Source organism: Mesocricetus auratus, unplaced genomic scaffold (assembly GCF_017639785.1).
Source record: "Mesocricetus auratus isolate SY011 unplaced genomic scaffold, BCM_Maur_2.0 Super-Scaffold_100048, whole genome shotgun sequence".
Taxonomy (NCBI): Eukaryota; Metazoa; Chordata; class Mammalia; order Rodentia; family Cricetidae; genus Mesocricetus; species Mesocricetus auratus.
In genome coordinates, this window is record NW_024429225.1 from 2,510,638 (window position 1) to 2,536,919 (window position 26,282).

At 41.6% G+C, this 26,282-nt stretch overlaps 1 protein-coding gene across 2 annotated transcripts in view; it reads right to left on the reverse strand.

The window, feature by feature from the left end:
- Positions 1-25,728, reverse strand: part of Tmem260 (transmembrane protein 260) — a 63,595-nt gene extending 37,867 nt beyond the window's left edge. Inside the window, exons 1-5 of one of the 2 annotated variants that reach the window (XM_021222779.2) lie at positions 25,519-25,728; positions 21,025-21,056; positions 20,185-20,336; positions 2,333-2,510; positions 834-947 (exon numbers count right to left, since the gene is read on the reverse strand). In XM_021222779.2, coding sequence (XP_021078438.1) covers positions 834-947; positions 2,333-2,510; positions 20,185-20,336; positions 21,025-21,056; positions 25,519-25,666 — 624 coding nt within the window. In that variant the 5' untranslated portion in view covers positions 25,667-25,728. The remainder of the gene's footprint in view (positions 1-833; positions 948-2,332; positions 2,511-20,184; positions 20,337-21,024; positions 21,057-25,518) is intronic. The other variant, XM_005085737.4, reaches the window with a different exon arrangement.
- Between the last annotated feature and the right edge of the window lie 554 nt (positions 25,729-26,282).

Genomic DNA, 26,282 nt, shown 5'->3' on the forward strand with positions numbered 1-26,282 from the left:
TAATTATTTCCTAATAATTTTATTACACGCTTTATGTGTTTTCTATTATAATTCCGATTGTAGTTGGATATAATTAACAAATAATGAGAAATAAATATCACTGAGTTTGTTAAAGAAACAATAAATAAAGTGACTGCTTTACAAATAGGCTATAGTTCTAGAAGAACTCTGACAGAATTAAGGACATTTATCTTCCCACAGTCCAGGACTAACTCACTCCCTGCGTTTTCCTACCTGAAATCTCCCAGTGTATAACAAAGGAAATTGTGCATTGCTTCTCTCTGGCATTTTAATTAACATTAATGTTTCTTTAGAGAAAGATGAAAGGGAAATGAGCGGTTTTCAATTGTGAGGAGGGATTCTACAGACTCTGAGAAAACAGGACTATCATTGCTGACTTCAAAGCTCACATCAGCGGCAACGCTCTCTGCTGTTGTCAGTCTCCAGCTCCTGGAGCAAGCAGTCAGAAGACAGCACTCAACCCTTGAACGAAGGAACCAATAGTTGGTGCTTGACTGCCTTGACTCTTAGGACGTGCAAGAAAACCATTTAAGAAACTTGAGATTGCTGCTCTCAGTCCCGTCTGCCTCTTCTCACTGAGGTGCTGTCGAGAATCATGAGGAAAATTATGAAGTCGGCCAGATGCCACTACAATCAATATTGCATAGTTCTGTAAATCCTCTTTTTAAAGTCAATATTGTTAAAGCCTCAGGTCATTTATGCTTTACATAAAACTCAAGAAACACTAAAGCCCTAATTTTTCAGATAGCACAAATGCTGAATTGAACCTACGTGAAACAATCGGATTTTAATTTTTATAATAAAAAACCTACCTTCTCTTTCAGAAGTCGGAAGAGAATCCAGGGTATAATGCATAAAACATAGAGTACTATTGTGTGCTGATTACACAGGCTAAGGCCACAGGAGAAAGCACCAATGACTGCTATCTGGGAAGGAAAAGAGAAACACTAGTCAAAACCTCCCCTAAAACTCTAAACATAACAGAAGGAGGCCTCGATGCACCTGCGAAGCTTCTGCGTGCCAGGCCAGAGCCAAGCCCTGAGATGCAAGCAGTCACGTTAATAGTCACTAATGTTTATCAGCAGGAGTTCTGGGTAATTTTCCCACTCCTATAAAACCCTACAGCTTGACCTCAAGACTATCTTCACACTGGCTCCTGGGAAGCCCCTTACAATGCTGGGGTACTGTATGATCCCTAATTGAAATCTGTCATTGAAGTTGAGCAATTCTGCTGAAATGCTAATAAATAAAATTTCATTTAGAACTCTGGTTATCTCGGAGGGGGCTTTCAGTTGTTACTGAACATGTAGTTGTTTCCTAATTGATAAACATGGTCTCCTTGACCACACTGCAGTCAGGCTCCTTTGACCTCTTCTCCACCGTCCAATCGCAGTGCAGATCCTTAACTCCCCACCTACATGTCCTATCACAGCTCCGCATTCACCAAGGCCTGCTTCCTCCCGAGAATCTCCTGACCTTGGTTTTACCCGAACCCCCTTTTCCTTATGTTTCCTGTGAGTAACCCTTCACTGATTCCCTTCGGCACCTTGGTTAGAAATTCCTACTTTTTTTTATATTTGGAGTTAAGTCTGCTACCATGGTCCCTCTGGCTGAATCCAACAAAGCCTGCTTGTGTCCCATAACAAGGACATGGCATATACATATCACATTTTTTTTCTTTAACACAACCAGAAAAGAAGGTTGTTTTAAACAAAATACTCTAGTAGCATTGGGGATTTATGGGAATCACAAATAAACCATGGTATCTTTTGTTCTGAACTCGAACAACAGGGTGGCCTGAACTAGGTACAGAGGCCAAATGCTTACAAGGCTTAGATGACTGTGGCAGGGTGACCTCTGAACAACTTGGGTTTTTAGATCTGATGCTCTTCTACTGTCTAAAAATAATTCATAACTTGTGACCAGTGAGGAATCAATGTACTACCACAGTATATACCTTAAGGTAGTCCATCCACAGCTTGGCCTCACCCCCACCATACACACACACACACACACACACACACACACACACACACACGAACCAAACCCACCCCTCCCTCAGGACTGACTAGATATTTCATAATTCCCATTCTCCAAAAACCTTCTGAACTCTTGGGGGAAAAGAGCCATGCTTGGGAGGTGCCACCACTCCGTTCCTAACAAAGGGTCTGAGGACAGTCTCTCCACCTGCCCAGATTATCCTAATAGGAATCAGAACAGATCAATGTGGTCTAAACCAAAGTTAAAAAGAAATACATTTCTGTCTAAAAATTGAAACAAAACTGATTTCACTTTGATCAAAATAGCTTACCTTTGATCTCTCCTTTGCGGCTGCTGCCTCCTCAAAACGCACAGTAAGCGCCATGAGCAGCCCCACAAACAGATTGTTTAAGCTAAAAACCTCGGCTGCAATGGACCACTGCCATGTTAGACGAGAAAATGAAAACACCCCCGCAGCAAGGATTCCTCCAGCATGTGAGCCAGAAAGCCTGCAAACACAGATAACATGAAATCTCCTTCCCAACAAAAGGAGCTGACTTCATTTTTCTTTCAGAAACTCTACCAGCAGAAATTATGACAATCACCCAGCCCTCTCCCAACAACTATAACCAATGCATTCTTCACATAACTCCACCAGATTTTAGTTAGGAGGCGCACATGTTAACAAATCGACAAGCTCATGGACAGAATGAGGTTGAGTTCTCAGATCAACCTCTAGGACTGGAGCCAGGTCAGAAACCCTGAAGAGATAGCAGCTACAGATAAACCTGTCATTTTCCTGAACCTCCCCAAAGGAAGTCGGCCTAGTTGAAACGGATATGTTTAACTGTAAAACTAATGAAATGGCAAAACATTCAGGAACATTCAATTCTCACATCTCATGACTCTCAGGGCCTTCCTTCTATACTATCTCCCAGTGTGAGACCAAGTAGGTCTTGGTCAAAGTACTTGATGATCTTAAGATCTTGCACAGCTATGCTCTTAATTTCTGCTCTTGCTTTAAATAAAGACAAGTTATATTTTTCTATAGAGGCAGATGGGAATGTAACTTTCAAGAAATATAAAGAATTAAATGCTATACTTGGAATCAAATTGCTCACTAAATTCCAAAAATAACCACGAAACAACCCCATGGGGACTCTGCATTTTAACTCAGAGATATGACTTGTGATTAGTAATATTACTGACACACCACAGCAAATCAGGCCAGAACAATTCCCACCTTGCTATAAATCTATAACTACAAAAATAAAAACACTATTTAATATTGCAGGAGTTTTGAAAATCCAGTGACTGAGTTTATCAAGAGTATTAGGAAACCACTGCTGAATATTTCCAGGAACCATTACTAGGCCTAACAATTATGATACTAATTGCTCTAAGTCATTAGTTTTCAGATATTTTGTTTTGTACAAAAATCATGAAGTAGTCCTAGGTGTTGTTGGAACATGCTTTTAATTCAGTGCTCAAGGAGGTAGAAACAGGTAGATCTGATTTTGAGGCCAACCTGGTCTACAGAGTGAATTCCAGGACAGCCAAGGCTACACAGAGAAACCCTGTCTTGAAAAAAACAAACACAAAAAAATTATAATGTCAATTAATCACTTTAGAAAAATAGTTTAATGAAAGTTTCCACGTTGGAGCTGGAAAGATGGCTCAGTGGTTAAGAGCACTTAGTGCTCTTCCAGAGGACCCAGGTTCAGTTCCCAGCACCCACATGACAGCTCCAACCATCTCTAACTCCAGTTCAAGGGATCAGATGCAGAGTATCCAATGCACTCTTCTGGCCTCCTCAGGCACTGCATGAAAATACAGGCAAAAAAAAAAACTCATATTCATAAAACATAAATAATAAATCAATCTCTTAAAATTTCAATATCACAAGAGCTGGGATTTAGTTCAGTGACAGAACACATGCTTACTATTCACAAAGCCCCAAGTTTGACACATAGAACCAAAAATAATAAAATTCACTCTAACCAAACTTTTTTTCAAATTTCTATTTGTGATTGATTTCTGTCCTTTCCCTTATAAAAAGCAGAATTTCTGACAGGCGGTGGTGGCACATGCTTTTAAACCCAGCACTTTGGAGGCAGAGGCTGACGGATCTCTGTGAGTTCCACACCAGCCTGGTCTACAAAGTGACTTCCAGAACAGCCAGAACTACACACACACACACACACACACACACACACACAAAAAGCTCCCCATGTTGTTCAAAGTTTCTCACGTTCCCAGAGATCCTGCAACCACAAAGTTACTTCTTTTTCAGTCAGCTTCCTCTGTGCTCATTACTTCTGGGTTGCACTCCTACTGGTTTAGATCCAATCACTTAATACTTCCCTAGCTTGTCTTCTGTTGTCCAATCCATTCTGTAATCCAGTCTGTAATTTCCTTAAAAACAGACTCCTCATGACCACCAGGCTCCAAACTTCCAAACTCTTCATTGCCAGCATGCTGTCAGAATGAACCAGCCTGGAATCCAACCTTCCCATTCTCCCACTAACCCCAGCATTATGATCTGTGCTGAGAGGTGTGTGCCTCAAAACTCCCTAACAGGACATGCCATTCCCTGCACCTGTCAGGGCTCAGGTCCTCCCCTTTCCTTCCTCTGTCTTGCTCTCTTCTCAAACTTCTCATCAATTCTCAGGTCTCTAGTCCGTCTCTGTCTACCTCTATCATCTCACTGTCTGCATTTGTATCAGAAGCACCCAGCTCCGAGCACACAAAGGAAACAAGGAATTAGCCTTCAAAGCATTTCTGGGTGTTGTTTTTTGAAACAGGATCTCACTATATAGCCCAGGCTATCCTCGAACTCACCATAATCCTCCTCCATCTCCTAACTGCTGGTATTATAGGTGTGTGTCACTACAGCTGACTTTACTTCTACCATTTTAATGGAACTTAGTTTCATCTATCAATTCAATTTCTTCTTCTACTCAACGGCATAAATCAGCATCCTGGGAGATTCAAGGGTAAGGATAAGGATAGAATGAGTCTGAAACAAATTCATCTCTTAAAAGTTCTTTGTATATTCTAAGCAATAAGTGGGCAAATGAATTGAAAGATCTTTAAATGAAGTATAAATGTCAATAAATCATGACAAAGTGCTCACTATTGGCAAACTACAAATCAAGACTACAATGAGATTTCATCTCACCTGGTCATTATGACTATAATAAAAAGAACAACAGATTTGGAGATGAAGGTAGGAGGTCCTTATATACTATAATAAAAAGACAACAGATTGGGAGATGAAGGTAGACAGGAATGTAAATCAGTACAGTCACTATGGAAAACAGTACAAAGGTTCCTCAAAACCTAAAACTAGCCTGAGACCACTGCACAACACCTAAGTTATGGAATCAGTCTACACACCTATCACTATATGAATGATGAAAAGAATATCGCTTATGTATCCAATGTGTATTAATCAATCATAAAGAAGAATGAAGTCATGTCCTTGCATAAAAATTTTGGGCCTGGGGCCACTATGTTAAACAAAACAAGTTAAGCCCAGAAATATAAATACCATGTTTTTTCTTATGTAGAATTTTAGATGTAAATAATTAAAAAAAAAAACAGCCAGGCATGATGGTACACACCTTTAATCCCAGCACTCAGGAAGCAAAGGCAAGCAGAGTTCTGAGTTTGAGGCCATCCTGGTCTACAAAGCAAACTCCAAGACGGCCAGGGCTACATGGAGAAACCCTGTCTCAAAAAAAATTAAATAAATAAAATAAAAATAAAAAACTTGAAACTAGAGGGAGAACTATTTGAAAGCTGAGGGGGACAGAAGAGAGTAATAAGGAAGGATGAATAAGATCAAAATATACACTATACCTGCATGAAACTCACTATAAAGTCCATCATTATGTACCTCAAATATAGTATGTTTAAAGTTCTATAATTTCCTTTTTCAAAAAAAATGGGAACCAGACAAGTTAAACTATATTTCTACAGTCCTGTGGTAACTGGTGACTAGACCAGTGTTAACGCTGTTGCTATGTTGTGGATTCAGAGATAGGTGTTTGGGTTTTAATGTTAAATAATATACTCTGAATTAATGGAAAATTGTTCTTTGGTTAAAAGTGTACCTTCTGAAATGCAGAATGAAGTTTTTATAGTTAATAGAATTGTGTTCATTTCCTCATTACACAGAAAAAACATACTATGAAGAAAGACTAAATTATATTCCAAATCTCTGTTGACTGGTTTCAGTTTACTTTTTCTGAAAGGAAAGTTTGTCAAAGTTTAAAACCACCAGGTGGATAATTAAATAGAATTAAGAGAAAGTTTTGAAATCAGTAAACTCTAGAAAGCCAAAGATTTCCTAATCTACAATGATTTTAAACCTATGCTATTACACTCAAGGAGATATCCAATACATTGGAACTGCTGACATTAATTATTAGAATTATGCGTTGTGCTAGCTATTTCTTCAAATATTTCATAGGATTGAAATACTGATCAGAACAAAGTAAAATTATTGACTTCACTAAGAAAATGTATCTAGTTACCTTAGACTTACCCATGGTTGGGTACACTGGCTTTTATTCAAGATTAACTTCATGCCTGCAAAATCTGAGGACTCCCAACCTCAGATCAAGGTGGGTTTGCAATGAACTGTACAGTCTTAACCTGGATTTTCCTCAATGTTAGGGAAATAATGTATGAAACTGGTGAATAAAGTTATAGACAAAAAAGTAAGTACTTGGTATAAAAACAGTGACAGAAATCAGATCTATAAAGTTCACCTTTAGCATCTGAGGACCTGCTCAGAGTTCACACTAATGGATTTGGGGCTGCAGCCCTGAAGCAGCTACACACGGAAGGGCAATGGGCCTACAGTTAGTTTGTTTCTCAGCAGTGGCAGAGTATGGAGTGGCTGCTTCGTTTCTACTCCAGTGAGCGCCTACCATCCAACGTTTGTTGCGTTGTGTTGTGTTGTCTTTGAGACAGAGTTTCTCTGTGTAGCCCTGGCTGTCCTGGAACTCACTCTGTAGACCAGGCTGGCCTGAACTCAAGAGATCCGCCTGCCTCTGCCTCCTGAGTTCTGGGATTAAAGGAGTGCCCCATGATGCTCAGCTTTCACGTCACAGCCAGTCTAGTAGGTGTGAAGTGCTATCTTGCTGAGGTTCTGATTTGCGTATCTCTAAGGACTAACAACATCACAAATCCTTTTCTGCGTTTGCCTTCATTTGCATACTTCAACCCTCTGTGCTATCTTATTGTCCCTGTTGCAATTGTTAAAATCGGGTTACTTGCCTTTCTAAACCAAACTTAAAGTTCCTCTCAGCTTCTTCTGTTGTTTTAGAAAGGGCCTCACTATACAGACCTGGCTGACCCAAAACTTTTTGTGTGTACCAGGCTGGCCTTGAACTCACAAAGATCCACTTGCCTCTGCCTTCTAAGTGCTAGATTAAAGGCATGCATCACCTTGCCTGACCTTGACTTTTAAAAAAAAACAATTCTTTTCTACTAAATACAGCCAGACAATTGCTTGCAACCAATAATCCCAACAAGGCATGCCTCCCCTCTTTTACAATTTCCATGGTTTTTAGCACAACTCTGAAAAAATTATGGAAAGCAGAGAAAGTACACATCTAAGTACAGGAAGTCACATGTATAACCATACAATTATTGGATTCTTTTTTTCTTTTTAAAACAGACCCCCATGTAGCTCACATTGGCCTTTGATTCTGTGATCCTCCTGCCTCAGACTCTCAAAGGCTGAGATTATGTGTACAACCACATCTGACTTTTAAAACCTCTTTAGTTATTTCTATACATATTCCAACATAGACTATGCCAGGCATGATGGGTCAGGCCTGGAATCCCAGCACTCAGGAGGCAGAGGTAAGAGTCATGACTTAAGAGGCCAGCTGGGCTACACAGTTAGTTCCAGGCCAATCTGCACTGCACAGAAAGACCACATCTCAAAAAACAAAAGGGTTTTGAAAAGGGTACACTAGCAAACATTTGGGAAGACTTATCGTTGACTATTAATTTTATTCTTCATAAAATAATCTATGTAGGCTGAACCATATTATATACATTTCTTTGATTTCAACATTTTATGACTCAAGCTCTGAATTTCCCCTAAATGTACATATTTTAACACTGTTTTTATGCTAAGATCCAGACGCAGCATTACTGCCTGCATAACTTTGCAACATGCATGAAATGGTGGATTTAGAAAAGGGGGTAATTTGACATACCGGCTGTGAGAAATACCAGCACTCAGGAGTGATACATACAAGACACCCCCTACCCCCACCCCTGCACTCATTTGCACATGCATGCATGTGTGCACATGCGCACCCCCACACACACACACACGGTGTGGGGCTTAAGCAAAGGGTCTCACCCATGCCAGACAAGGGCTCCACTGCTAAGCTACATCCCCAGCTGAACACAAGGCTTTGCACAACGGTGATAGGATGGGGTGCAGCTGAGGCCAGAGACTGCGGGAGCCCACGGAGCAGCAGCGCTATACCAGCCTGGAAAGGACGAGCAGGACAAGGGCGGAGTTCAAGCAGAGGAGGGATGGGGTGGAAATGGATTGGCTCGGGGAGGAGGGAAAGGCAGCCATGAGAGGATGGAGACGAAAACTGCAGGGCGAAGGTCTGAGGACACTGCGGGGCACGAGAGAAATGAACCAACTGAAAGCTAAAGTGCACTAGGAAGCAAAATGCCGTATTGCAAAAGGAGCTATCTAATTGTCAGAGGCTGCAGCAGGCCAGCTACTACAAACTGGACTCTTGCTGAAGGCATCTAAGGATAGAAAAGAGTCTAGTAAGGCAGTTCTCAAGTTGCTAAGATTCTCACTAAAATTAAAATTTGTCCTGGAAGCCGGGGTTCATGTGGCTGTGGAGAGGTGGGCTTTCTGCAGTGCAAGGCAAGTGGGGTGGAGGAGCTCTGGACAAGCCAGACAAGTTAAGGACACAACTCTACAGGCTGGGGGGATGGGTTCCTGCACTGCTGCCACAGGGAAGCAGTCTCCTTACATGCTCAAATCCTCTGACCTCAGCATGTTCCGAGCAACAGAAATACCCGAAAAGCAATCTGACCTCAGGATGCGTTCAGGAAGTCACTTCAGGGCCACAGCTGGGCTCAGCCCTGTCACATCTGTCTTGTCCTTTCACACATTATGGCAAACTGCTCCCACTCACAACCCCAAAGACAGCAGGCTTTCTGGACCTCTGCAGTGCTGTCACTGCTGCAAGAATTCTTGCAGGCACACTCTATTAGGTTGGTTTCTGGGGTCCCACACTCCCCTACTCTCTAACACAGTTCTGAATAATAAATAAATCTTCCTTTGGTGATTTCTCGCAATGTTTTCATTTTTCCCATGAACCCAACACTGATAGCTGCCATGATTCCATTCTCTTCATGCTTAGGTGATGTACACAGATGGGCTGGTTTTATCCGCTACCTTGATTTCAACCAACAACCACACTGAAAAAACACCCTAGCATTCCTCATTCCCTTAGTTTCAAACTATGTACATCCACCTGGCTGCTGTGTTATTCCAAATCTGATGCCACAGTCAGTCAAAGCCAACCTGAACAAAACGAATCTTTCATCGTCTCTGCCAGACACAACTCCTGCTATTTTATTGTCTCTCTTCATGACTTGCATTATTTAGTTGTGTAAGATAAGAGAAATAAGGGTGGGTCAACATTTCCTCTTCCTCTCCCCACATTTCACAACTTGCCAATTGTATAAATGTTTATTTCTGCTGGGCAGTGGTGGCGCAAGCCTTTAATCCCAGCTCTCGGGAGGCAGAGGCAGGCAGATCTCTGTGAGTTCAAGGCCAGGCTGGACCGACAGCCTCCAAAACAATACAGAGAAACCCTGTCTCGTAAAAACCAAATAATAATAATAATAATAATAATAATAATTAAAAAATAATAAATGTTTATTTCTATTTTGCATGTATGATGATTGCCATGTGCATGTGTACCAAGCATGGAACCCAGAAGAGGATGTCAGATTCCTGGAACTAGATTTACAGATAGCTGTGAGCTATCATGTGGGTGCTGAGAATTGAACCCCTGGCTGATGAGCCATCTCTCCAGCCACTCCATCACTATTAAACTTACCTCCTTCCATCTATACCATAAAAGCCCTCTTCCAGGCTTATGTAATCACCCTGAGCACAAGCCAACCCACAGCATGACAAGCTCTAAGGCCTACGTCCACCATTTCCACCTGAGTGAAGGGCTCAAAACTATTCAATCTTGCATCTGCTACCACCCAACCCTGTAATGGTTCCTCTTCCATCACAACCACAATGGACGTTCATGACGACAGTTAAGCTCTATAGCGATTTGGTGGCAATCTACATGCGCCCTCTTCTTCCTTTCCCTTTTCCTTCTCCTCTCCTTCCTTCCCCTGCCCTCCCCACTTTCCCTTGTTTCTGGGCTAAGCTGAAGCAGAGCATCATAGCAGAAGGACAAGGTAGTGGAAAGCTGCTTACCTCATGGCAGCCAGGCAGCAGCAAGACCAGAAGAGGCCAGGAGACAGACCCTGTTCCCTCCGAACCCTTTCTTTCCTGCTAGTCCTGATGGAACAGGACCCTTTCCTGCTAGTCCTGATGGATTCACAACTTGATAGCATTATTTCTTGGTGACAAGAGCTAGGAGGAGAGACCTGGTAGGAGGCAGGAGGTCACTAGAGACATGCCTTTGGAGGGTCTGTCTCCTTCTGGCCTCTTCTGGGAGGGCATGAGAAAGGTGATGCAGGAGCATGGATATGATCAAAACATATTACATAAATGGATGAAATTACCAAAAAGTAAATTGTTAAAAATCATTAAAGTCCACCAGCTGGCCTGCACCACACAAACCTTCGGGGGGCATTTTAGAGTATATCCTAGACAGGCCTTGTTTGATTACTGAGCCCTGTAACTGTCACTGCTAATAATGAGGGAGTGTCTTGTGAGTGATTAGATGACTTAGCCAAAACCTTCTAGGAAGAAACTTGAATCAGAACACACTTTATATGTTCTCTCTGCCCACAGAGCTATAACATGATTTTTTTCAGTTGAGTTAAATTATGTAAGTAGAATAAAATATCACTAACAAATTTTGCTACATATAATAACTGCTCAATGAGTTAACAGCCCTAATTTCTTGCTGGGGAGTCTTCCTTTCAAAGATAAATGGGAGGAAACTGGGCACAACGGTGCACATTTGTCATCCCAGCACTTGGGAGGCTGAAGCACAAGGAAAGTGAGTTCAGAGTCAGTCTGAGCTACTTAGTAAGAAGACATCTCAAAAACAAACCAAAAGAGAGATGAGGTAGGTGTTTAATCTGATATTAATATTTGATTATGACTTTTAAATGAAATTACTGTCTAAGCCCATAAATCAAGCTGTCATGGACTACCCATAAAGTCTATCTGGCACATAAACCAGAACTCTCTCTCCAGATAAGATAAAACAATTGCCATCAATCCACAGACTGAGTCTGATGATTGAAAAAACTAATAAAAATGGTTTAACAAAAAGCCCTACTGTGGGCTGGAGAGATGACTCAGTACTTAAGAGCACTGGCTGTTCTTCCAGAGGACATGGGTTTGATTCCTAGCACTTACATGGGAGCTGACAATTTTAACTCCAGTTCCAGAGCATCCAACACTCTCTCTGGCCTCCATAGGCTCTGCCTGCGTGTGGCGCACAGACACACAGACATACAAACAGGAAAAGCACCCAAACATATGATTAAGAAAACAAAACACTCAAAAGTACCACTGTGTTTTCACTTAGCAACCTATAAACCCTATTTCAAATTTTCTTTTATTTTCTCAAACAAACCTGTGTAAGTAATCTCTCCAAAAAGCAAATAAAGAGTAAATAATCTGCTAAGGTAGAATCTTGAAATTAAAATTTAGAAAAATTAAAAGACATACAAAAATGTATGATCGATTTATAACCCTTGATCACACCAATAGTAAACAAGATAAGGTGAGGTTGTAAAGGAGCTAAGATAAACAGTCTACAGATACTATTTTTCATTTTAAGAACATTTTGTGATGAGTTAACTGTAGTATGAAAAAAAAAACTGTTTCCCATTATTAGTCCAGGTTTTTATAATATGATGCCAAAGAAGGTATTGCTCCAAATGAACTACATATTCTTAGAATTTTTAATGACTTATAGAAAGGTAAACCTGATGAGCTATACTGAAATCACACATTTTGAACACCACTGTTGTGATACTTAAATAATACAATCACTATGTTGTGAAAAGTAGTCAAATACTAATAGCTAAACAGTTTTTATACTGCTGAAGAGGTGTACTTAATTCTAAGGTCTCATACTAATAATTAGAGAAAAACAAAGATACAAATAATTTACATATTGGATTCAAGCCACTGAAGTATGTTTTATTTTTATAGTACTGGGGTTTGAACATAGGGTTAAGTAGACAAGTGGACCATCACTAAGCTATGTGTCCAGCCCTCTTTGAATTCTATTTATTTATTTACTTACTATTGTGTGTGTGTGTGTGTGTGTGTGTGTGTGTGTGTGTGTGTTTACTGGGGGTTGAACTTGAGTTCCCAGGCAGGTCTTGGACCTGCTGTATTCTTACCCCATCCTCCTGAGCAGCAGATTATAGGCCTGCACTGTCAGGCCTAGTTTGTTTCATTCTTTATAAACATATTCTATGCATAAATACATAATGCATTTACAGTAAATGAATCTTCTTGATTGTTTTTTGCTTGGGTTATCACTAAAATCATATGCTTCACATTTTAGGAGAACACAGTGGTACTGTACAACACAGATAGACATACAAAGACAGTATGAGAAGGATGCTTAAGTCTTTTCGGTCTCACTGAGTAATGCAAGTGGCAGAAATGCTCCACTAAGGTACAGCAGCTGTAATGGTGTGAAGAGAGTCCATCCTAGTAACTGTGAGCATCATAATTCTTGATTAAAACATAACCACCTTCTTTTGGTCCATAACATCCATGAGACCCAGAGAGGGTTCCTAGGAAAGCTATTGACTATGGAGCAGTTTCCTCATTGACAGAGGAGTACCCATCTGTTGAGACGATGGATAAACCAGGAGGTTACAATTTAGACCCCTCAATCAGAAGGCAAACAACAGAAGCCTGAAACTCATTCCAAGGACACATTCCATGCGCCTCATAAAATTCATGATGTATTTGACTTCAGTGTTCCTTGCGTACAAAGAGCCCCATGGAGGGGGTGCACTGGCTTTCACCTATACGGAGCTCTCCTACTTGAAGTAAGTAGAGCTGGAAGCAGACAGGCCATGAAGCAGCAGACGAACGTCAGTGGTAACTGAATTGCCATTGGCGTCACTTTTCGCTGACAAGTAAAAGGGCACAATGGATGAGAGGAAGGAAACACACTAAAGCAGGGTACAGCCGGCCGCACACGCGTCACTCCTATCCTTTCCCGCTCTTGTCTTCCTGGCCTGCTCACACGGTCAACACCACAGCTTTCAACACAATCAACACCACAGCTTTCAACACAATCAACACCACAGCTTTCAACACAATCAACACCACAGCTTTCAACACAATCAACACAACAGCTTTCATCGCTCAGGCTATGTGGAGAATGGTCAACAAAACACTTAGTACTGTAACACTTCTTTCTCTTGATGTCACTCAACATTTTTGTAGTAATTATGCACGGGGCATCTAATGTGTCAACTTCTGGTCAGTAGTCAGATGAGAGTAGGGGGATCTAAGCCTTTTCATGTCCAAGTTCAGACCTCATGAACGAAAACCAGCAACTGAAGACATGGTGTATTCAGTAGTAACTCTTTAGCCACCATCACTGCGCCTCAAAAACTATACTCCGCCCACTTTTAACAAACTTTCAAGTGGGTCCCTCTCCCATATTTCATAAGTTTTTTTTGTCACTGTTAAAAATAAAAACCATGCCAAGGTTACTTTGACTTCGTGAGAGTTGATCAAGACGGCTGCTTCTGCCTGCAATAAGTACAGACACGGAAAGGAAAACTGCCATGGGTCTTCACGACTTAAAACCATACGAAAGTGGAGGGATTTTTAAAGCCCTCAAAAAGGAAAATTACCTAGCACAACAATGGGAGAAATAAGATTATGAACAGCTTCCCTAAATAAATATAATCAATACATTTCCATGAGAATTGAGATTTACGAGCCAACAAGATGGTTGAGCAGGTAAAGGGACTTGCGGCCAAGCCTGAAGGCCTGAGTTTGAGCTCCAAGATCTACATGGTAAAGGGAGAGAACCAACTGCCTCAAGCCGCTCTCTCCCCTCCATAGGCACACTGGGATATGTGCACGCCTCCTCAGAACAAGACTTTTTTCAGAAACAATTAACTCAAATAAAGCCACACAATAAAGCTATAAAATAAAATCTAAAACAATCCACTTTTTGTACTCCACTGTCTCATACCTGAATTATCTAGAAGAAAGAACTGTGCTAGTCTTCAGCGTTCCCACTGTTCCTTGCAAGTCCAGTAACTTGCACAAGGAGAGGCCAACACCTGCTGACATGCCGCCTACGTCAAGACAGTGGCCCAGGTAAATCACAGTTGGGTTTGTTGGCGATACGTACAAACGTGTAAGGCCTTGTGCTACTCAGTCTCCATAGCGTACTTGGCACTCAGCAGTAGAACTTAAACTGGCTCCTAGTATATTCCAGCACGGTATAGTCAAAGGCACAGGCCACGCCCCTATCTCAGGCATCTAACTCAACACCCAGAGTCCCTTTAACAGAGAACTTAGAGGATGTGGACTCGTTTTGACAGTTAAGACATTACATGTGTAGGAAGTAAACACAAAACATCTAAATAATTAAAATCAACAAAATGAGGGTATTAGGATGCTCTCATCAGCAACAATAAACATGAAAAACAAGAGACTGATATAAAGTAGTTGAATTACCTAAAGTTGTGAAGTGCATTTTAATATTCAACTCATTAAGGTCGTCATCTTTATAAGTTTCAAAAGCTGCAAATCTACGTGAGTTATAAGTTACCACTTTATTTACAATTTTAAGAAATATGTACATTTATTAGCCAGGTGGTAATAACTGATGACTAGTTCCAGTAGCAAGAATCTCGGCAGGAAGCAGATTTAGCAATTTAAATGTTTTATAAGTTTTTGTAATTGAGGAAACTTTTCATAATCTGACATTTGTTAAAACCACTTATTAGAAATTATGCAGCACAGTAGCTGTGGAAATATGAGCTAGCTTCACAATTATAAAGTCAGCCTATGTAGCCCTTGCCTATTGTACATGGTGGTATAAGCCCCACGGCGGCCTATCAGCTAACTGGCAGGCAGGGGGCTGTGCTATTCAAAGTGAGAGATACAGGCTGCAGGGCAAAAACCTGGCAGCTCCCATCTGACCCCACAATCCCCTACTGGTGACAGCTCCAAGCTCCATGGCAAATTAGGCCTTCTCATATTACAATTGGAGAAGACAGATTCCATTAGCAGTATCTGAAATTGAGTGGAGAGCTGCACTGTTATCAGGCTTGACTCATAAGCACTGCTATTAATCAGAGCTATGATAGCATTTATATATTTCAAGCTATCTGCTGCCGCTGTGATATTCTGCTACAAAGGGTTGATGGGACTTAGGAAAGTGAACAATAGAGCTTTCTGGGAAAAGCAGAGTAAATCAAGAAAGTCTATGACTTCCGCACATTCTGAAGGGATTGCGGTTTACATAAATTTTCTCCCAATTGGAGATTGAGCTCTTCCTCATCTTACACATGGGATTTAGTTGTCACTCAATGGTAACAGCTGTGAAAAGGTGAAGCGGCCCACCGCTCAGAATATTGCCTGCGCTTTTAAAGCAATTAACCCATGAACAGGAGGGTACCTGGCGATATCAAAGGGATTAGGCCAGGCAGTGCATTATTAACATCTCCTTGAACTAATTCTAACTCTGACTAGCTGTCAGAAAAGACTCCACAGTCTTAAAAGAGTTTTGCCCTGCTTTTCTCCCTTCAAAATGAAGCACTGCTATTTGAGCCTAATATGTCCCTCAACTTGGAGGAAAATGCAAATGAGCTGGGCTCTTAATATGCTTAACCAACCTGAGTCAATGCAATTTAATACACGTATGAGAAAAATACGTGATCAATTAACCAGGGATCAAGACAGATATTCCCCTGAATGGAAATGAATGCTCTGGTACTTCCCATTCTTCTCCAAGTACGAAAGCTTGGTGACAATGTGTTACTTATGCATAGTTACTTCTGAAATTAGGCAGCGCTTCACATTATTCTCTATGGCAATAATCTAAAACACTCTTTGAGCTGGAAAATCCAAATGTCCTTAAGCAGGAGATTCTGCATTCTCCAAGGTATGGCATTTTAATTTTCTCTTCTTTATTGAGTGGAATCTAAATGGGAGCTGTAAGGATAGCAGACACACTGCTCAGAATCAAGCACTTTCCAAAACTATAATCAAATCAGCTTTTAATGTTTGGGAACACATGATATAAAAATGACAAAACCCCACACATAAAACATGAACACAAAATAACCTGCCGGAAGATAGTCAACTATTATTGCTGCAGTTGATGGCAATTTCTCTGTTGTTTCAACACACCACTGATTACTGACACACACATAGTCTACATAACGTATTCAACACTAAGAGACCGGTTTCTTATCATACTGTGCTAATGGTCTTACTGTTTTCATATATTTCCAGAACAGGAACTTTTAGAGTCTCTGAAAATCTGCTTATACAGTGGATGGTTTACCTAACTTTCTTTAAAAGTGATTTTAGTTATGAAAACAAGAAGATTTTACTTTCATTTCTCATTGGATGCTTAATAAACACTGTGGCATGATTTTTCCCTAGCTCCACCTGTCCACTAACAGCTGGAAATCATCCTCATCCCAATTTGCTGACTTTCAAGGCTATTGAGAATGTATCTCTTACCTCGTGCCTCCTCAACAAATGTTCTAAGACGTGCCCTCACTAGAGACTACACACAGCTAAGCCTTCCCGGGGCACAGCGTTTTCACATGACACTGTCAGTGTGCTCTCTTCTCCTTAAGTGACAGCAGCACATAGGAAATGTGTGACTGTGACTTTAGCATTCCTCCTGATTCACTACAATAGGACCTAGTTTGAGGGTTCCTGGAAAATAACTTTGAAATTCAAATGGTAAGCAAAATTACTATTTATGATTTAAATCACCTATAACTTAAAAACTTTTGTATATACCATCCATGAATTACAAATAGGATACTTTAAACTACATATTATCAAATTTAAAAATGATTTACTTCAGTGGCCTTAAATGAAGAATCATTGTTCTTTTAAAACACTAACTTAATTGCATAGCCTTAATATAAAGATGTAGTGATGAATTGAGTATTATTTCACAGAAATGAAAGACTAAGTTCCCCTAACAAAGTGTAGCCTTTCCAGTGCCCCAAAGGGCACACTATTCCCGAAGAGGCGCGCTCTCCCTATTTGAGTTCCGCGAGCTGCACTGACACACACTGCTTCCAGCGTGCTGTTTCACTCATGCTTTCTACATTCGAGCAAATCAAATCAAAGTGAGCTCCTGCCAACCATTAAGAAAGACTGACAAAAAAATGCAGTGTTAATGATATCTTACAGCTTTTAAGAGCAAGAGAAGGATACAAGAAAAGCAAAAATTACATAGTAATTGGAAACAACGAATAAATTGTTCTTTCAATCTAAGTCATGTTTACTGGGAAAAAATGGAGCTTTTTACATCAACACATTTAAACAGAAATTTGCTTTTGAAACACAATCTTTGTTTAAAAGGTACAGAAGGTCTTTATGTCCACCCCAAGAGCTAAATATAGTGAATGCTCCATGAACAATTACCTGAAAAAGAATTAATTTACTGCACACCAGTCAGCTCTAGCCCTCCATGTACAGTAATGCTCTCTTAAGTGACGGGAGAAAGAAAGAACCAAACTGCCTCCTGGACCAAAACCCTTCAATAGTCAACAATAAAGCGGAAAGATGACTTGGTCTGTACATGATTAAAGTAGTGAAATGTCTCCTAAAGAAATTCTGAGCAAGGGGGCAACCTGCAAAGGAATATATTTACTGTACACCAGGACTGGCAAAGCCACCACTGCAATGGCTGCACAAAACCTCTCCTGCTGTTGGGCTTACATTCACAGAAGAAAGGTTTCAGAGGTTAAGTTCAGGTCACACAACAAATGAAATTGTAACAAGCCAGCTGACACTGTATAATGTCTTCTTCCACTCAATCAATAGGCTACTGTTAGTCTTATTACCATAGAGATGGCTTCTCTTTCTGACGGTGTCTATTGTTTGACAAAACAGATTTGCCACTTGAACTGGGTAGTCCCCAAAGGACGTGTACCTTGTCAGTTATTTGATTCGAAATGAAGTGTTTTCATATGAAAGTGCAGGCAAACAATGATGTCCTTGGGCTCCTTTTCAGGGAGAAGACAACTTTTCTGAAGGATTGTATTAGTAAGACCATAGCCATTTTAGCAGTATTAGAGCTCTGATTCAAATTGTCAGCAAGTGTGATTATTCATCAACAGTGTATTAAATCAGAGTCGCATGCTAATGGGCTCATCTAAAACTCACATAATCAAGCACAGTGAGCAATAAAATCAACCCTTAAACTGGACAACTAGGGGAAGACTGTTGTCTGAAACTATTTGGGTTTGGAAGAGGTTTTTATATGACTTTTAAAAATAGTAGCTCTCTATGGAATGCCATCAACAGAGTGTGAGAAAATATGAAAGGTTTTAGAACACCAATTGCCTTACCTGCCTCAGTGTATGAGAAAGAGAGAGTGAGTGTGCATGCATACATACACACACACACACACACACACACACACACACACACACACACACACACATAATTCACAGCCCTGAAGCACCTATCTTAAAGTTTATTGTGAAAATTAGTAACTCACGTCTTCAATATTGAACAGGCTAAGTTCCAAATTTCAACCAGATATTTAAAAATCAAAAATCAGTTTCTCTCTTAACAGAAACTGACAGACACTTAGTCACAAAAGATTCAGAAGAAATAGTTTTGATCAAAATTATTCCAACCTTTTAGAAAAATATCCACAACACTAAGCAACCCAGGCAAGGACCTTATTTTAAACCCTGACTATTAAAGGACTGACTATCAATGAAAACATGTAAGGTTAAATAGCACATTAAGTGATAAGGATAAAATTTAGCAAAACTGTAATAGTTGATTCTGAACCCTTTCTACAAATAGGTTTAAAGGTTATTTTAGAGTTATTATGTTAGTTTTTCCACTTCTATAAGTAATTCAAAAGAAACTTAGAATTTAAAGGACAATACTATGACTATTATATTAAAATGCTAGGTGGCAAAATTAATATTGGTAATCAAATCTACTTAAATTATAATATTTACATTAATTTTTTTTACTTAAGAAAAGGTTACAAAAGCTTTTGGACACAAGAATTTGTTTTTTCCCATTTTCCCACAAAGTACCAATTATATTTTTTTAGTGTCATCCTCTTAGGAAACAGGTTTGAACTAAGTTAAGAATGGAGACAGAAACATCAGAGGCACAGGAGTTCACCAATGTCTTAAATAGTGATCAATTTATTAAAAGCACAGTAGCTTCCCACTAGGAACGCCTCCATCACAGAAGTTAGTGGGATCAATTGTGACTCCCTTGCCTAGGGCTATGTGGGACAGCATGAAATCTCACTAAAACCACACCTCAAATGTGACAGCCTGGTTTCCACAAGCATACAGTTATGTTCATATTTATAATCAGGTCTCAGGCCCAGCCTGAGAGGCTGCCCACCTGCAGCACAGTGAGTAATTAAGTGAATTTACTATCTACAAAAGACAAGCTTTGTGTTGCTAAGTCAGCCCACTCTCATCTTTGTAAAATGACAGTCCTCATTAGTCCTGCCTAACCAGAGAATTGTGATAACAGACAGGTGATACCTTCAACCTGCTTTACAAAGCAGAGCCAACTGTGTAAACACCTGAGGGGTCGTGAAATTCCCATAACAAAGTGAAATTATGTGACTTAGGGAAGCCACTTAAGCAACAAAAGATTTTTACAAATGTATGTAGCCGGCCATGAGGAGCCCATATCACTAATTCTCAAAACTAACTAATCAACTACTTTACCTGAAAACGGTGAAGAAAAGGAGTGAAGCAGCTACGGCTCCAAACAAGCCACAGAGAAGGTTGACGCGGTAGGCCACGGAACCAAATGGGAAGAGAGTGATTGCCAGGCGAGCCGCCAGTGTGAACAGAGGATAGCCAGGAGGATGGGCAACCTGTGGGCAAAAGCAGCGAGTCAGACGCTTTCCCGGAAAGATGTGTCTCACTGGCGTTAGCAGAAAAGTAGCCCCTTCCCAGGCCGGCATGAGGACGGCGCTTGGATGACTAACTGTCTGAACAGTGCTTCCTGTGTCAATGTGTGTGTTTTAGTGGCTCTGGCGTGCCTATCATACGGTATGTCACCTGAAGGGAGGGTGACATATTCCTCTGCCGTCCTTAAGCAGTCTGTGCTCTGGGTTTACAGTATGTTCGGGTCATTTAAAAGGTTACTGAAAGCAGGCAGGTCCTGAAACAGGCCTTGGTTAGAGTTGAAAGACCACACTGCTATCGGATTACCACCGAGCTGACAGTCACAAGGTCTTGACTAAAGGGATCACACACTATAATAAAGTTTATTAAATAATAAACTTATTAAAATTGTTAACCCGATTTATTCTCCACAGCTTATACAAAATTTGGGATGATAATAAGCCAGCTACTGTATATATAGTAAAGGCTTTGCTTTATAATTTCAGTTAATTGGATTTAAAACTTAAAGTAAATTGTCATGTACTGTACTTATAAGTTACTAAAAACTAGGGCTTGAAAATAAATTAATCTACTTTATTCCATGCTTAATTAAACTTTCTTAATTCCTAAAACTGTTAATGAGAGCATTGATTAAACAATAAAACTAATACTTACTCCAAGCTCATGTGCAGCTGTGATCAGTTCCCCTGTGAAAAAATAATGTAAAACCAATAATTACTATTACAGAATGACACTCCTCCAAAGTTTCCAAAATCCGGATGCTTGCATTGGGGTTTTGCATTAATTTGACTGGATAAAACTGTAAATCTGGGGAGATTTAACAGCATGAAATAGTCTAAGAGTACTTTCTCCCTTAGGTCTTATTAACAAACTATCTTCCATAGTTTTAAGTAACTGGTCAGTGGAAATACAGGTGAATTCTAATAAAAAAATCATTTTTTCCTTCCTGAAAGTTGTGTCTACTTGTGAATATGCAAACAATAGCAGAGCATAGAAGTGATATGTTGCATTGTCTCAAGAACGTAGCATGGTTTTATAACGATGTAACATAACGAGGAGTGGCAACAGTTTGGGCCTGTTATCCTACCACTTGGGAGGCAGAGGCACAAGAATTACCATAAATTCAAGGTCAGCCTAGGACCTGGTGAGACTGCCCCTCCTACAACAAAAAGGATGCAGCTGTCTGACATAAAAAGTGTACAGAGGTTTGAGGTTTGGACACTGTTAAATGTGCTGTTACCCAAACGCTGGCATCTGGATACCTTCTCTACATCAAGTTAGGCATCTTTAAACAATCTGCATTGTTTTGGTAAGCTCTCCTATAATTTAACATTTTACAGCAATATATCATTCTATTCTTTACACGTAGCTCCTCACTGCTAGCCATTCTTTCCAAGTTTACAGCACAGTAGGTAATCCGACGTTTGTTACTATAACTAGAGCACGTTTGACTCGTGTCTCAGAAGCACAATGAAACGCTAGTCTGAAATAGCGACTTGTGGTTACTTCTGCTTATTAAGAAAGGCACTAGTGTGCATGTTTTGTTCCTCACCAGATATCAACTCTCTGCCTTTAATTTCTACTGTCCTACTTAAAATATAGACCTCCACCTTCCCTGGCCTGAACTATAGCAAGACTTAACTAATTTAATGTATTTTTGTTCCAAAACTATTCTTGATTGCAACACCCTTTCCCCAGTTTATACAAAATCAAGGAGGAGGCAGAAGAATTACCATAAAGGAGCCTATCCCCAGTCTATAATCTCTCAAGCTGCTGCTACTACTAAATTCAGGTATCCTAACAAGAATGCGAGCTCTCATCAGGCAGTTCCCCTCGGCAGCCTTGTTTCCACACTACCTATGCTCCCCAAATCTGAATGCCAGTGTTCCACTGGGGTGGCCTTTTTCACCCTTCCAACACTCCTCTCTCACCCTGGAATGTTTCTCCACCTTTCTTTCCTAACCTGTCAAGGCCCAGTTCAGCTGCCACCCGGGAATAACACCTTTGCTTACACAGCTCCAGCTCCACCTGGGAATAACACCTTTGCTTACACAGCACCAGCATCCTCTACCAGCTAATAATTCCTCTCCTCCACATGTCTGAACTATTGAGCACTTTCCTGTGTAGGACTATAGTCTAGCTGGTTGTTTTAATTTCTCTCTCACTAAGTCTAGAAACATCATCATAGTCATTTAAGGTGTCAAGAAAACACCACCCATCCCCTCTCTGGCCACTCACAATGAATCAAGAACAAATCCCCCACACATAGTGGGTGGTGGAGACATACCACACTGTGGTCCTTACTACTCAGAAACCCTCTTCTTCACAGAAGCCCCCTTGGGCAACCACGTACTGCTTAATTAGGTCAATGGGTGATACTGGCATCTCAGAAATGCAAGTATTTTTTGTATTGTGAACACTTCTTTTAGAGAAATTGTTTATAGTCAAAAAAGGCTTATAACTTTTTTCTTTTGCAACTACTCTGAGACAGGATCTTACAATTTTACTTCATGATTTAGCTTAGTTTTGATCTATTTTTGCTTTTATCTGTGGGACAAAGTATACTACATTCCAGCTTTCAAGGCCACCGTTCTCTCCCATCCGGAATGTATTCAAACTATACTGTAACATTAATACCATTCCTGTGCTTCTTGCCAGAAAATAAGTCATCTGTATTTTTACCCCTAAATTCCAATGTTATAAGGACAAATCTGGAATCTGACAAATTTCTATCAGTTATTGGCAATGTTGAATCCAAACAAAAATATGCCACTGTTCAAAACCTATAATGTATGCATGGTCGAGAGCAAAGGGAATGCTCTTAAAGCGAATGTGAAAACGGGAAGGCAAAAGTACATGCTAAACTCAGTGCCTCCTCAGTTCTGCTTTCTCCTGGCCCGTGTCGGTGCAGTTAAACTAAAGGGCCACTTGGATCAGAACTAAACTTTGTGAAGGCCTCCCGACATTGCCACTCAAACTTGCTGGGGAATTTCTAAGTATATTCCAGTTTGAGACACATAATTTTGTTGTGCCAGATACAAACCAGAAGCAAGCCCAGAGCTGCCCGGAGAAGTGTCCACAAGCCCATATATCGTCCATTAAAGTCACTATATTTAACATATTTAAATACACCTACAAGTTAAGTTTTTCTCTCTCAAGGATCATGAGAACATGAGCAAATGTGCATGTTTAGCAGAGAAGGAAAAAAAAAAGCCAGCTGGCAATGCCACACAATGCGGTGGACCCATCGGGTAAGACTTAAGATGTAGCAGGAGGAGGACATGCTTTATTCGGTTTTGAGATGTATTCTGTTTATTGACAGAGCATACATTCATAAACATTCAAGTACATTCAACACAGAAGCAACACGATCAAAGGTAAGCCTAAACAGAATTTCCACACTGGCATGTACTTGAAAATAGCTCATTGATGATTCCCGAAAATGATTATAAAAAATCAGAAGCAACTAACCAATATCATTCAGCATCCAACTAAGCAAATCAGACCCTGTAAGAAGTCTCGTAATTCGGATGAATTTTATTCTCTTGGTGACACGTGAAATACAGTATTATAAAAGAAGGCAACGATTAAAAAGATTATCACTATGTATGATGGAGAATTTAACAAAGTCCCAAAATTCTTTTGAGCAGGCATCAAAAGAGAGTGCTCGAAAGTCAATCTGTGTAGGTTCTTTTTTGGATGGCCCCCACTCACTGTGACTTTGGCTAGCCAAACTTCACTCATCTCCAAAAGAAGAGAACAGCACCTACCTCCTAGGACAGCTGGAAGGGAAAAAATCCAAAGGCACTTAGAACGACTAGTGGCATATAGTGTTAGTATGCTTCTCATGCCACGTTTGTGGCTCTAACAACCGTAAGCTGTTGTAGACACCTATTAATGGGTACAGAGGTTTCTCAGTAACACCCTCTAATACCAAACCTCTTGCCACCCTAAAACTACTTCATCATTTAATAATAATCTTGGGAAGCTGGTAACTCCATTCCCAAACACCATCCCCAGTAACTGCTCGGCGGAACCGGAAAGAGGCCTGAAAACGGAGCATCAAGGATCCTTCACGTGTCAGGCAATCTCGAAGCCAGGCCTGGTAATCCCCATCTCCTGGCTTTCCTGCCGTGTAATCCTCTCCCCTTTGAACTGGTCTAGATTTAACCGACTCCCTCAAATAAAACAGGGCAGTGGCACAATATCACTTCCTGGATTAGGTTTCAAAAATGGCAGACAGAATAGAATGTCAGGGCGCCCTATCTCTCTCTTTTGACAGGCATCAGCTGTCTTGTGGGGAGCCACGCAAAGAACTAGCCTGAGGTGAAAGCAGATGCCCCCCCAACAGGGCCACGGGGTCTGCACCTCCAGCCCACATCTTAGCGTCCCAGCTAAACTGCACCGAGAGCTCTGAGCCACAGACTGGGAGATGACAGACGTCCCAATCTGGGTGGCCTTTCCAGGTAGTGAAAATGGTAAGCAGCTCGTGGGTTCTTCAGCAAATAGTTCCATTTATGCTGTTACAGCACCAGCCTGAAACACTGCTGCTCATTTAGAGATATTACTGGTCCCTTGATCTGGCCGTAAGACGAACCAGGAATTTCGTTTCTAGACTCAGATGTGTAACAACCATTCCCCCGTCTTCATCTGTGTGAGACAAGCTTCTTCTCCCCCCCTCCCCCGCCTCACAGAGGGCTGCTTTAAACTGGCCCGCCCTCCCCACACCCACTTTTAGAGTTTCCCTCTTAATGGTCAGGTTCCAGCTATTGTCACTTTTCCTGGTCTGCCACTCTGAACTACACAGTTTATTTAGGAATTCGCTGTGTCCTGTCTAAGCACGCTGGTGCGCTGCAGGTATTTGTTCACTACGGTCATGAGTCTTTCAGTCTGTGACACTGCGAAGGGCTCGACAGGTAACATTTACGGACCAAAAGGGATCGCAGGGGGACAATGGCCGGCGGCTGGTTAAATTTCATCGGCTCGAAAGCCACGGAAGCGGGACGGCCCGAGAACGCAGAGGCCAGGGTTCCAGAAACGGAACGGCGGCTAGCTCTGGAACGCGGAGCGCCCGTGACGGGACGCGGGAGCGGGGCCCACGCCCGGGGACGGGGGCCCTGGCAGGAGGGCGGCCCGCGAGTACTTTACCCGAGTCTCCCCCCGGCAGCGAGCGGGGCAGCGTCAGGGTGAACCCGGCAGCCACGGCGGCGAACACGGCCACGCTGCCGCGGAGGCCCCCGGAGCGCCACGGCCCCGCTCGGGCTGCCGAGCGTCCGCCGTCGCCATGGAGACCCATGGGCCCGGACGCGCGCGCGCGCGCGCCAGCTCGCCGGCTGCGCACCCTCGCCGCCGCCGCACCGACCTTCCCCGGCCGGCCGAAGAGGCGCGCGCGCAGCCCGCGGCGGCTTCCGGTCTACGGGAGGAGCGGACCAAGTCCTTTATTGCCCGCCCGGCGGGGGAGGAGGAAATAGCGGGTGCGCCCCGGCACGGCCTACGAGCTTTCTGGGAGACACCACGCGTGGCAATGAGCTTTCCTAAGTGAGACTTGAAGTCACGAGTCACAAGGGAGCATAATCCCCTACTACAGCAAGCCTGGGACGGACCTACTGACCCTACTTAGTGTCCTGTCCCCCTTCCGCACTGACTTGGTCGGTTCCAACGGAGAAGGAAGCGGAGACGAAAATGGCGAGCCAGAAAACGCTGCTCTGCCCCCTATGGCCTGGAGTGGAACTGCAAAAAAAGTGCCCCCTAGGAACCCAATATGCTAGTTGCTACTGTTTTTCAATTGGGCACATTGATCGCGGCTATGTATTTATAACGATTTGTCTCAATAAAATTAATGTAAATACACGTGATAATTGTTAATTCACTAATCTTAAGATATTAAAATGTGCTAGTCTGTCTTGTTTTCT